The sequence below is a fragment of the Tenrec ecaudatus genome, chromosome 14 (genome assembly GCF_050624435.1).
Source record: "Tenrec ecaudatus isolate mTenEca1 chromosome 14, mTenEca1.hap1, whole genome shotgun sequence".
NCBI lineage: Eukaryota > Metazoa > Chordata > Mammalia > Afrosoricida > Tenrecidae > Tenrec > Tenrec ecaudatus.
In genome coordinates, this window is record NC_134543.1 from 52,668,011 (window position 1) to 52,680,505 (window position 12,495).

Genomic DNA, 12,495 nt, shown 5'->3' on the forward strand with positions numbered 1-12,495 from the left:
ACAACAGATGAGAATGAGGGGTTAGGATTTATAACACATATTTTGGGGGAGGGGGGCACAATTCAATCCATTAATAGTATCCTTAATATTGAGCATAGATCTAATACCGAATTATTACACACTTGATATACATTTTAAAGACTCATGGAAATTTTTCAAGATACTCAGTAGTTTAACAGCCAGATTGACCTTCCCTCTAAACTAACCTATCAAGGCTGTGAGAGGGGAAAAAAAGCTGTTAAACAATGTATTTTTGAGTTTACCTAAAATGAAATCATTAACTGTGCGTGGCAAAATCTAATTTATTTTTTTTTAAAATCACTCTTGCCACAAGATGTTCTTTTTGAAATATCGAAATTCTAAACTTTCATAAGGTGTGAATCAGAGCTGACTTGACTGCAGCTATAACAAAACAATAGACCATAGGGCTGTCTAAGTATGTAAAACAGAGATTACAGGAGGGAAGTGCCTGCCACAAGGGAGAAAAAGAAAACATACCCACAGGACAAATACTGAGGATTCCTGATCAGATAGCATGCAGCACAGGTCATAGGCATTGTTCCTTTAAAACCTAGAAAGCTTTCTCTGGCAGGTAATTTCATTTAGAAGTATTGCTGGTATTAACATCAAGCACTGACCTCTTGTGGACCTAAGCCCTGTTTCCGGCCTACACACCCAATCTAAAATCTGTGATGCCTACTGATTCTGCATACCAGATCAAGTTTTTAAAAGCTATTTATGCTCACAGTCTTGATCTGCCAGGCACCCATCCACCTGAAAAAGTTTCCAATTCCCAAGTCTTACCTACATCACAATCTCAATCTAAGATAGTCCAAGTTGCTTTTAAAAATCTCACTTTAGAAATGATAGTATTAAAAGGATTGATTTGTTAGTATTACCGTATATACTCGAGTATAAGCTGAATTTTTCCAGCACATTTTTAATGCAGTTTTTGTGGTAAAATTAGGTGCCTCAGCTGATATTCAGGTTGGCTTATACTTGAGTACATATGGTATTTTAAAGAGCCCTAGTGAAATTTGGTGCTTGCACTTCTAGCCCTAATATAAATTAGTTCTTATTACATGGCCCTGCTGGATACTTAACCTACTGACGAGATCATTGAAGATATGAACGCTATAGCCAAGTGTGGTGACGAAACTAGATGGTGACTGTCTATCACAAAGACTAGCATCAGGGATCATAAAGGCTCATCTTTAAGCAAGTGGCTATTTTTTATGTTAAGTGCTAACAATCGATATCAAAGAAGCACGAAAGCTTATGTGAATCAAGGGTAATAAATAATAAAATATAGCTTTTCGGACCCTGCGCACCGGGGAACAAGGTCGCGAGCAGGAACTGCTACCGCCACTTCTGTGGTCCCTCTCTGCGAGGAGTTTCGCGGAGCCTCCAACAGCGCCATGTTGGGGCAGAGCATGCGGAGGTTCACCACCTCTGTGGTCCGGGGGAGCCACTATGAGGAGGGCCCTGGGAAGTATTTGCCATTTTCTGTGGAAAACAAGTGGCGGTTACTGGTCATGACCACCATGTTCTTTGGGTCTGGATTTGCTGCACCTTTCTTTACAGTAAGACACCAACTGCTTAAGAAATAAGGATGCTTAAATGATCTGTGAAACAGATGAGAAGAGCATTGTATGAAGTCCAACCTCTGAAAATTGGATCAAGCTCTGTTGAACTTAATAGCATACTGGTTATGTTTGTAAATAAACTTAATACATGAATAAAAAAAATAAAATATAAATCTACAGGGAATGGTATCAGAGCTTAAAATTGTGAACACCTGGGTTTGAAAAGGTTATGGACAGTAGAAACCCAAAATCCATTTGCAGGATCCACATATGAATTAAGCCTCTGGTGAAGCCCCCCTAATTATAGATGACTGTGGCAGATGTAGGAAGGTTAAAATGCACTATCGTAGCATTTGATCTTTTTGACCCATTCTAAAGTTAAAAAAAAAAAGAGGAAATACACGTGATTAAGCCCCTCTGATCATAGACCAGTGTTATCAATCATCTTGTTATCTGCAGAATACACTGGAAAAGTATATTATTGCAGATTAAAATTTATCAACTTATCATTTGATCTCCTTTTTGATCCATTTACAATTTACTCTAGTTTTTAATATTTTCTGCTTTCTTTTCAATTGAGGTTATGTTTCTCCATATATGAAATCCAGAACAGCTAAATCTAGAGGCAGTAGATTCCTTGGGTATGGCAAGGGAGGTTGGGGGATGATGGGGAGCAAATGACTATAAGAACGAACAACAGGTTCTAAAATTGATTGTGGCGTACAACTCTTTCCCATGTAACTGAACTACTGAATTGTATGATGCGAATTATATGCCGATGAAACTGTTAAAAGTAAAATAAAGAGTGTTAAAAAGCCTAGCTACTAGACAAAAGATCAGTGGTCAAAATTCAGCAGCTGCTTTCAGAAAAAAGATGTCATTAATCTTCTTCCATGATCAAACTAAAAAGCAAACTCGCTGCCATCACGTAGATTCAAACTCATAGCAACCCTATAGGACAAGGTAGAACTGCCCCTGTGGGTTTCTGAGACTGTAGCTCTTTACAGGTGTAGAAAGCTTCATCTTTCCCCTGTGGAGTGGCTGGTGTTAGCAGCTCAACTCAATTCACTATGCCACCAGGGCTCTCCCCCTTTCCATAATTATGCATAATGGTAAGTACCTTTGAAACCTTGGCCAAGTTCTACTCTGTCTTGAAGGCTTATTACAAACTGGAATCAACTTGATGGCAGCAGGTTTGGTTTTAGTTTAGTGTTATTTTCAGTTTTGTTATCTGATATGATTGGAGGTGATAGCTAGGTTTCGTGTCAGACAGGGAATGTTCAAAAAATTTTCCCATACAAATTTAATGCTAATTCACACTGTGCTTTGGCTTTATATCACTCTACTTTTGTAACTGACATTAACTTCCTTAATAAACCCCATGATCATGAATGCCTTCTAGGTGTTTGTTGTGTGGCTACTGCAATGAATTACTCAACCCAGCATAACAAATTAGAGTGCAGGGAAAGTAATAGTGCTGTGGGAGGAACAAATGGGATCACATGGATCCCTTAGAAATGAAGGAGGTTGGAGGCCTGCCTGACCCTGCCTGTGGCAATCAGCCGAGGGAGCCGAGGTCAGATGTAGCCCCAATGCCATTTTCCAGGAATGCATGAGGAAATCACTACAGCTGAAACATCTCAGGAAAAACACCAACAACATAGTCTTTCTCCTCTAGAACAAACTAAAAAGTAGCTCCCTTTAGAATGAGTCACTTTCCTTTGTTCCCATACCTAGTTAAACTTCTGCTTAACCCTAAGCAAGAGTTAGCAGCAAAACTTCCAATGAAACAAAAATTACAGCGTTGGGGGAAATCGAGAGGCATAGGGAGATTCAAGAAAATGACCAGACCAATTAAATCAAAATCTGTGGTGATAGGACGCAGGCATGGATATTTTTGTTTTCAAAGCTCCTTGAGTGATTCTACGCATAGGTAAAAATCACCATTCATAAAGGAGGCGCAAGAGATCCTCAGTCAGATATATAACACAACTCAATAGTGCAACGTATAACTAGCCAATTCAGTGCAACTGGTCATCTGGTGATGGAGCACAAGCATGTGCGCACGCAAAATTAAGGGAAAATTCCTAAAAGGAAATGATGCCTAAACTGAGATCTAATCCAAAAGTAAGCAGGTAATGAGATGAGGGCAACGGAGGGACCGGGGTTGGAAGTTGTGGTAGGAGTAAACAGCAAATGCAAAAAACCCTGAAACTAAACCCAAACCAAGCCACTGACACCAAGTGTATTCCAACCCACAGTGACCCTACAGGGCAGAGAACTTCTAAGGGTTTCTGTGACTGTAACTCTTCAGAAGCCGGCAGCCTCAGATTTCTCCCACAGAATTACTGTTGGGTTTGACCTTGCAGTCAGCAGTCCAATGGCTAAGCCAAAGGCCCTGAGGTGGAGGAAAATTAAGGTCAGTGTTCTCCAGCAGTGACTCAAACTCAAATTCACTGCCATTGGGTTGTTGATGTCAACTCATGGTGAACCTATAGGACAGGCAAGAACTGCCTGTGAGTTTCAGAAACTTTTAACTTTCTTTCTTTGAAGCTGCAGGCGGTCTCAAACTGCAGACTTTGTGGATGCAGCCCAAAATGCAACCACTATGCCACAAATTAGGCTGATAACTATAAAGTCAGCAGTTTGAAGCCACCAGCTGCTCTGTACAAGATGGGCCTTTGTATTCCTGTAGCCTCACCCATCTCGGAAACTCAGAGGACTGTTGTACCCTGTCCCATAGGGTGGCTATGAGTCAGTATGGATGATAGTGAGTCTGGTTTGAATTTAGAGCAGTGAGAGAAAAAATATGGGTAGCAATGGAAATGCAACGGAGTTAGAGAAGCAAGCAGATGCCACATCACATAGACACTGTAAGAGGTATGGGTTTGAGTTTCATCCTCAAGGAAATGGCAAGTCATTTAAAAGTTTTAAACAAAGGAGGAATACCGTATATACTCGACCCGAATATCAGCCCCAGCACCTAATTTTACCACAAAAGTTGCATTAAAAAAGGTGCAGGAAAACTCAGTTTATACACAAGTATAAAAGGTAATCTTTTAGCAAATGGGCTGGTCTACACTGCTACATCTTTGCTAGCATTGTCCTATGTAAAGAGTAGCTTGATCAGTGTTCCAAGAAATTTGGAAATAACACTCTTATAGAGGTACTGCTCTCACGCTTAATTACATTAATCATTTAGAACATGCATTAAAATCTCTTTACTTGAGTTCCATTTTTACTGACCAATATTTGGGATGTGGCTTTCTATCCTACTGTACAAAAGATTGTTGGCCAGTAAAGAAAAGGATAATTTCTTTTATGTAAAGATTAGCACAAAGCTGGTTCCTATGTGAATGTTGAAATATCCCAAATGTCCAACTTGTTCCAAACTGCTGTATCACTCATTATTTCTACCATCAAGTCCTCTTCCTCCTCCACTTAATTATCTCCCTCCCAATCTTTGGGTTTTCTCACTGTAATTCACTGCAATGCTTCACAAAACTTATGAACTGTTCAGGAAATGGCTTTATTGTAGAGGTTGGCAAATCCCAAGTCCATGGGCTAGGCAACAAGTTGGATGTGTCTCCTGGCCTATGTGGTTTGGTTGCAGGAACTAATAAACCCAAATCAGCAGGCCAGGTGACAGACTGCTGGCTGACAAAGATGCTGAAGCTAGTGAATCATGTTGGACAACGGACTGCTGGCTCAAGAACCCAGAGCTAAATAAGACAAGCCGATGTAAGATCTGGAGCAAATAAAGAAACTTTGCCAGAGCAAGAAAATCCCCCTTACTTGTGCAAGGCAGTGCTAGAATGTGACTTAAATAAAGCTGGTGACTGGGGTAGGGCTGGTGACTTGAGCCACCTTCTAGTAAGAAGACTCAAGACTGCCAATCCTGCCTCAGTTTTGTAATGGACAACTCACTCACAAATGAGAGCCTAACTAAAGGCATAAAGACTAGGATTTATAATACATCACAAAATGGTAGATATTATATCAGATCACAAAACATTGGACAATAACATCATTACATAACTGTCAAATGACTGAAAAGGATGGCCCAGCCAAGTTGGCATATAACCTTAGCTATCACAGGTTCCATATACTTTATTTGCATTAGCTGTTCTTGTAAAGAGCCATCAAATCATTTGACTCTTTGCAAACCTATTATTACTAGAAGGACACACTTGCCCAGTCCTGCACCATTTTGCCAACTGTAATTATTTGAGTCCATTGCTGTAACCAGTGTGTGAATCCATCTTGAGGGTCGGTCTTCCTCTTTTATCACTGCCTGTCTGCTTTCGGAAGCATGATGTCCTTCTCCACGGACTGGTCTCTCCTGATATGTCCAGTGTACATGAGTCTCTAAGACAGATGTTCTTCTAAAACTTCTAAGACAGATGTTTGTTCTTCTTGCAGTCCACAGTATTTTGAATATTCTTCACCAATACCATTAATTCAAATGTATCATTTCTTCTGCTCTTTTCTATTATTCAGTCCAAACCTCACAAGTGTATGACACAACTGAAAATACTATGGTTTGGGGCAGGCATCCCTTACCCTCCAACGTGACATCCTTGAATTAGCAGCAAGCTGTCCAATTCCTTTGGAGGATTGTACAGGACAAAGACTATGGCTATAAAGGCCACAAGTCACTCAAAGCCTACTTGATACTTTACATCTCTCAAAGAAATTTTAAAACGAATAGTTTTATCAGTTCATTGTGAGTACAAAGTTTTAAAAGCTTTTGCAATGAATTCTTTATTTAATGGACACTCGTGACTATTTAACATTTTTGTCACCTTTCATCTTCAGTGAAAGTGCTCCTATAGTTTTAGTGGGAGTAGGTATGTGACTGGGTCTCTCATTGTACTCACCCTATCCTAATTTAAAGTGTAGCTAAACTGGTGTTAATTCTCTGGAATTTAAACAATGAAGCTAGGTAAAGAGGAAGTCTTACTCCTCAATGCACAGGCTCAATAAAGGTATGTGGTGGCCCCAGTGCAGCAGGTAGCCACGCTCACTCCTGTAGAGAAGTCTAAGCACAACCTGAGACCATGAGAGAAAAAATAGAGACAAGCACTTATGAAAGTAGAAACAGTTCTGATACACGATTAATACTTTAAGAACAGCTACATCCTTAGCCTTTCCAGTTTTTGTTATCTTTTCTACTTTTTCCTGGTTTTTGAAGGTACATTTCAACCCAAGTTCAGGTCCAGCTCTAATCCACATGGGGAGTTGCTGACATCAAGATATCCCTCAAGTATATTGCAAGTTAGCTTTTGTTATTTCCAATCAAGAGAGACCAAGCATCTAATGTTGGTTTCCAAAACTACCATTCTCTACTAGACTTTAAACATCACCTGTCCAATATAAGAAAGTTGTACTCTCAGCAAGAATTTAAATTTTTTGCTAGGATAAGGCATATCACATATATTTTATTTTAATCATTTTATTAGGGGCTCATATAACTCTTACCACAATCCATACATACATACAGTATGGTATTTAAATGCAAAGTCTTGAAACATTTTAAGCCGGAACTTCTAAAATTTGGACAAGGAAGAATTGGGGTATATTAAAAAGAAAACTGTTTTGGAATTAGGAGACCACGATCCTCAACTTGTCTTGTACCTGGGAAATATTTCTCAGCAAGCCACAATTTCCTCAACTGAAATACAGGAATGTTTGACAGTATTTGTAAGGATGCCTCTAGAGTTAAGTTTCTGAATCATCCTGAGGAATATAAACGTGTAATTACTTTAACTAACCCAGATACAACTTTCCTTTTTCTTATTCAAAATATACTCAAAACAGAATTCTCAGATTGCAGCCCAACTGCTAGCCAGTAGGCTTTCAGGGACTGTTAAGACAGAATTCTCAAACAAGTGCTCCCTCCTAAATAAGAAACATGAACCCCCAAATAAAGACGCTCAATAGAACGAATATTCAATATAAATCCCAAGTCTCTTAGGTAACGCTTTATTTGATTTTCACAATTACTTTGCATAATTTGTCCTGTTACTAATATGGCCTTCATAAAATTAAAATTTGGTCATCTGCAATAGCATAAAGTATTTTCAACAAGATATACATGAGGCAGGGGCAGTTTTAATGAAAATCCTAAGCAGAGAAGTAAAGTGGAGTGAAAAGACAGAACCATGAATTAGAAATAAGGAGACTGGGGGTATAAAGAATTTTACTCTCTATATTAACTTCCCTCCAAGATTTCTAATCCAAGTCTTCAGGTTCCTAAGAGCTACCTCCGTAAGACTTCATTCGGCTAGTCGCTGTCTAACTTCAAAACAAAAACTTGGGGAAACGTTTCGAAAACGCATTTCCCAAGTTCAGGCCCCAAGTCTACTCCACATGCGAGGCTACACGTGTCCCCAAAGTGAGCCGTTGCCACCGCTGCGTGAGATCCCTCGAGTTGGGGATAAACACCGACGGGACCCTCGCTTCCCCAGGCAGCAGAGGAGGCCCTTTAGTCCAGGTGAGTCCCGGCCCCGCGCTGACAGTGCCCAGACGGTCCCCATCGCCCCGCACTCCGCGGCCCCGACGCGGCCCGACGCGGGGGGCTCGGGGGAGGCGAGGGGCTCGGGCGGCCTGGGGTGGCGCCGACCGCCACCGGGCGGGAGCTCCGCCCCGAAGTCCCGGGACGTCCTGAGGAGGCTCCGGGCTCCGACGAGCTGGGGACTTCGACGGTTGGGGCCTGGGGTCGTCCCTCGGGCAAGAAGCCACCCCCGGAGGCCTGCGCGTGGCAGCTGCCGGACACTGACTCACCTCGGCGTCTTCTTTGCACTGTGGGAGGGAAGGGAACTCCACTTTCACGTCCTCCATGGTCCCGGCCCGCAGGCGGGTGGGTGAGGTGGGAGGGCGCGTTCCCCGGCCGACCGGACCCCCGCCCCGGGCAGGCAGCGGCGACGAAACGAAAGCCGGTGGACCGGAGGACTGGTGGGTGAGCGGCAGGCTCACAACGAACACTCGCAGACCAAAGGATCCCGGCGACCCCGGCGGCGGCGGCGGCGACAACGGGGAATTGGCGGGGAGAGCGGCTCGTAGCCGGCCGCCATGCTGCTGTCTCCGCGCCCCTCAGGCCGCCCAAGCTCGGGAACAAGCACGAGCCCTACAACCGTCTCCCTTCCTTCTCCCCGCCCTCTCACGTCGTCCCAGCCAATCCCAGTCCACGCTCGCCTCCAGCCCGCCCCCTCTCCGCCGCCAGGTGTCAGCGCGCCACCGCCCCGCCCACTCGCGAGAGCGCAGTCGCGGAGGGGCGGGACCTTGCGGCGCTGGGTCCCGAGGGCGCCTGGTGTGAAGGAGGCGTGGCTGCAGGAGGAGGAAGGGAAAGAGGCTTGGAACTGGGAAAGGAAATAAGTCAGTCAGAATGCTTGCCTTGAATGTCATTCTCTGTGAAGAACTATCTACAAGGAATCAAATTGGCATCCACTCAATAGATTACAAAGGAGCATTATGGGCCAGCGAGTTTACATTAATAAGACAGAACTCCTTTGAAAAGGAGCGTGAGTGGTTGCATAACTAAGAATGTAGGCAAGGCCGCGATATTTTACATGTAGCAACTAATAGTGTATGTTTTGCTCTGTGTATTCTCAACAACAGAGGTAAAACAAGTTGTTGGATAAAAAGAATAAGTGGGAATATGACAGCTCAGTCTTAATTACGTACAAATTCTCAGGAAAATAACAAATAGAAAGTCCTAAGAAGTAGGAATTAAAGCTAATAGTTTATTCTTACAATGAATAGTAAAGTGTACATAATACTGACAAACGTGACATCAGGATTTAGAGAAGACTCATTAACAACCTGTAACATGCAGGTGACACAAAAATGTGAAGCATTTACTGAGGAAGATTAAAAAAACTACATATATGTAATCTTTAATATGTGTTACCCCTGAGCATAAGACAAAAATGCTTAGAACTGGACCAATTAGCAAAATTATGAATGGAGCAAAGATTGAAGTCAACAGATTCGTTTTAATTGAATCCTCAGTCAACATGCAAGGCAACAGCATTCAAGACCTCCAAAAAGATTTGCACTGGACAAATCTACAAAAACCTCATTAAAATCTTAAAAGCAAAAATGTCACTTGGAAGACTGAGGTTACCTGACCCACATATCCCCTGACATTTTCATTTGCTTTATATGCATGTGAAAACTGGACAAAGAAAAAGGAAGCCCCCAAATTATTGATGTCCTAGAATTATGATGTTGGAGAATATTGAATCCCTCATGTAGAATAACAAGTCTATTTTGGAATGCAGCCAGAATGCCCCAGAGGCAAGGATGGTGAGACTGTCTCACATACTTTGGACATGTTATCAGAAAGAACCAGTCCTTGCTTGTTGAACAAAGGAACAAAGGAAGCCTCAAGATGGATTGACACAGTGACTGCAATAATGGGCTCAATGGGGGGAGGGGAGGGGAAAAAAAACAATGGGCTCAGTATAGCAATGATCGTGAGGATGTTGCAGGAATGGGCAATGTTTGCTATGTTGCATGAGACTGCTGAGGTGGAATTGATTTGAATTCACTGAAGAAAGGTTTCCTTTTCTCATTAGTTTATTGTCATGGATCAGGAAGATGAGGCTGTCTGTTCCCATAAAGACTTAAAAGTCTCAGAAACCCTGTTTAGGGTCGCTATGAGCCAGAACCAACTGGTTGACAGTTATTAGGAGCATCAGGAGGCCCTGAATGGTGCAAACAATTAATTGTTCACTACTAATCAAAGTCATTTAAAATAAAAGTCATAAAAAGAGAGAAAAGAATTCGATGTTCAAAAGTCAGCAACTTGCTCTTGAATATACAAGAGCTAAAGGAAATGGAAGAAATGATGAATTAAGACTTGACAGAAAGTTGGACAATCAAGAAGGAAGACCACAGAAGAATTGACACATTTTAATTTTGGAGTGGGCAAAGAATATTGAAAATATTATGGGTAACTGAGCAGTGATCTACATATAACCCCCTCCCTGATGAATGGACAACAGAAAAAATGGGTGGAGGGAGATATTGGTCAGTGTAAGACATGAAAAGATATTAATTTATAAATTATCAAGGGTTTGTGAGAGAGGAAGGAGGGGTAGGGAAAAAAATGAGGAAATGATACCAAGGGCTCAAGTAGAAAGAAAATGTTTTGAAAATGATGGCAACAAATGTACAAATGTACTTGACACAATGGCTGTATGGATTGTGATAAGAGCTGCATGAGCCCCCAATAAAATTATTTTTTAAATTATTTTTTAAAAGAAAGTATTGTGGGCTACCTGAAGAACAAACAAATCTGTTTTAGAAGTACAGGCAAAAAATGTACAGGCAAAACACTCTTTAGAATGAGGTTAGTGAGGCTCTATCTCAAGTACTTTGGACATGTTATCAGGAGAAACCAATCCCTGGAAAAGGTTATCAATTTTGTTAAAATAGAGGGGTCACCAAAAAAGATAAAGATCCTCCAGGAACTGGGTTGACCCAGTGGCTGCAATGGGTTTACACAGAGCAGCTGTGAGGCTGAGGGAGGACTGGTCCGTGTTTTGTTCCATTGAGCATAGCGCTGAGTCAGGATCAACACTGCTAACAACGGCAACATCAAGTAGTATGTAGTTCACACACAGGCATCTCTGACGAAAGGCCTAGTAATCTTCCTTCAACAGAAAACTTCCTTTGACATACAACGGTAGTCATTGAGTTAGGCAACTATTGGGTTAGACCACTGGTTTTGTTTGTAGTAATACATGCTTTCTCTGGGCCCGTAGGTGCCACTGAGTTGGTTCTGACTCATAGCAACCCTATGCACAACACAACAAACCGCTGCCCAGTCCTGTGCCATCCTCACAGTAAAAAGCCAGTTGTGAAAAATTTTGTTTTATGTTGAAGTGTAATTCAAGCTTCATGAAGACTTTGTGTGGGGTGAAGAGGTCCTCAGCAAATCATCACAGTTCCGGTAGGCGCAATTGTACAATAAGTAAAGATTATAAGCGATAATAAAGATTATTGTAAAGTCATAGAGAGGATGAGAGATAAGAGGAGAGATTGAATTAATGGAGTCAGACACAGTTCATGGTAGCATGCTAACCTCAGCCTCGCTTGGTGGTCCTCGTGGGGGGCGCCCGGCTGCAAGAGCAGGAGAGAGCCCCAACTTTATTGCTAACCCAGGGTTCTCTCTCCTTAGTACAGTACAATAGGCATACACATCATAGGAAGGGGATATACGATAGGCATAAAGTGTGACAGGCAGGGGATGAGCTAGGGGTGTGCCCATAGGAATGGGAAGGTCTAGAGGTAAACACATGACAAGATGGCGGGCCCTAGATTCATGATGGCAGCCTTGGTCATCCTTGGGCTGGTTTGACCTCTCTGGTCTCCTACAAGGAAACAGACTATCCTTATCAGAAGGGAGTGGGCCCTATTTGTTGTGGGATAAACAGTGGGGTCCTTTTGGTCTAGATGGCTGATAGCTCTTAGGGAGAATAACCCTGACCTACTTCTGATGACCTCCAAGTGTACACTCACTTGCAAGCAGCTAAGTTTGGCATATATTTGGGGGAGACAGCTTTGTTCTTAGGTTATATCATCTGCTTCTCAAGCATCCAATCCTGATAATCTACTGTTCCAGACTCCAGCTTTTCAGATTTGTTCAATACAAAGTATGGTGAAAGGATACAACCCCAACACCCACCTTTTCCAGACTTTATACATGTAGTATTCCCTTCTGTTAGCATGACTGCCTCATGAACACAATGAAGTGTTCTGGAATTCCCACATTGGCAATGCTGTCCATAATCTGTTAAAATCCACAAAGTTGAATGCCTTCGTGTAGTCAATAAAACATAGGTATGAGGGAGGGGGGAAGCGGGGAGGGAGGGGGAAGATGAACAGCTGATATTAAGGG

General features: G+C 42.2%; 1 protein-coding gene and 1 pseudogene across 1 annotated transcript in view; one reads left to right on the top strand and one right to left on the bottom strand.

Moving 5' to 3' along the window:
- Positions 1-8,737, bottom strand: part of STYX (serine/threonine/tyrosine interacting protein) — a 39,426-nt gene extending 30,689 nt beyond the window's left edge. Inside the window, exon 1 of the mRNA XM_075531937.1 lies at positions 8,373-8,737. Within this exon, the coding sequence (XP_075388052.1) occupies positions 8,373-8,429 (57 nt within the window). The 5' untranslated portion in view covers positions 8,430-8,737. The remainder of the gene's footprint in view (positions 1-8,372) is intronic.
- Positions 1,375-1,726, top strand: LOC142426305 (cytochrome c oxidase subunit 7C, mitochondrial pseudogene; annotated as a pseudogene).
- Positions 8,738-12,495: the final 3,758 nt, after the last annotated feature.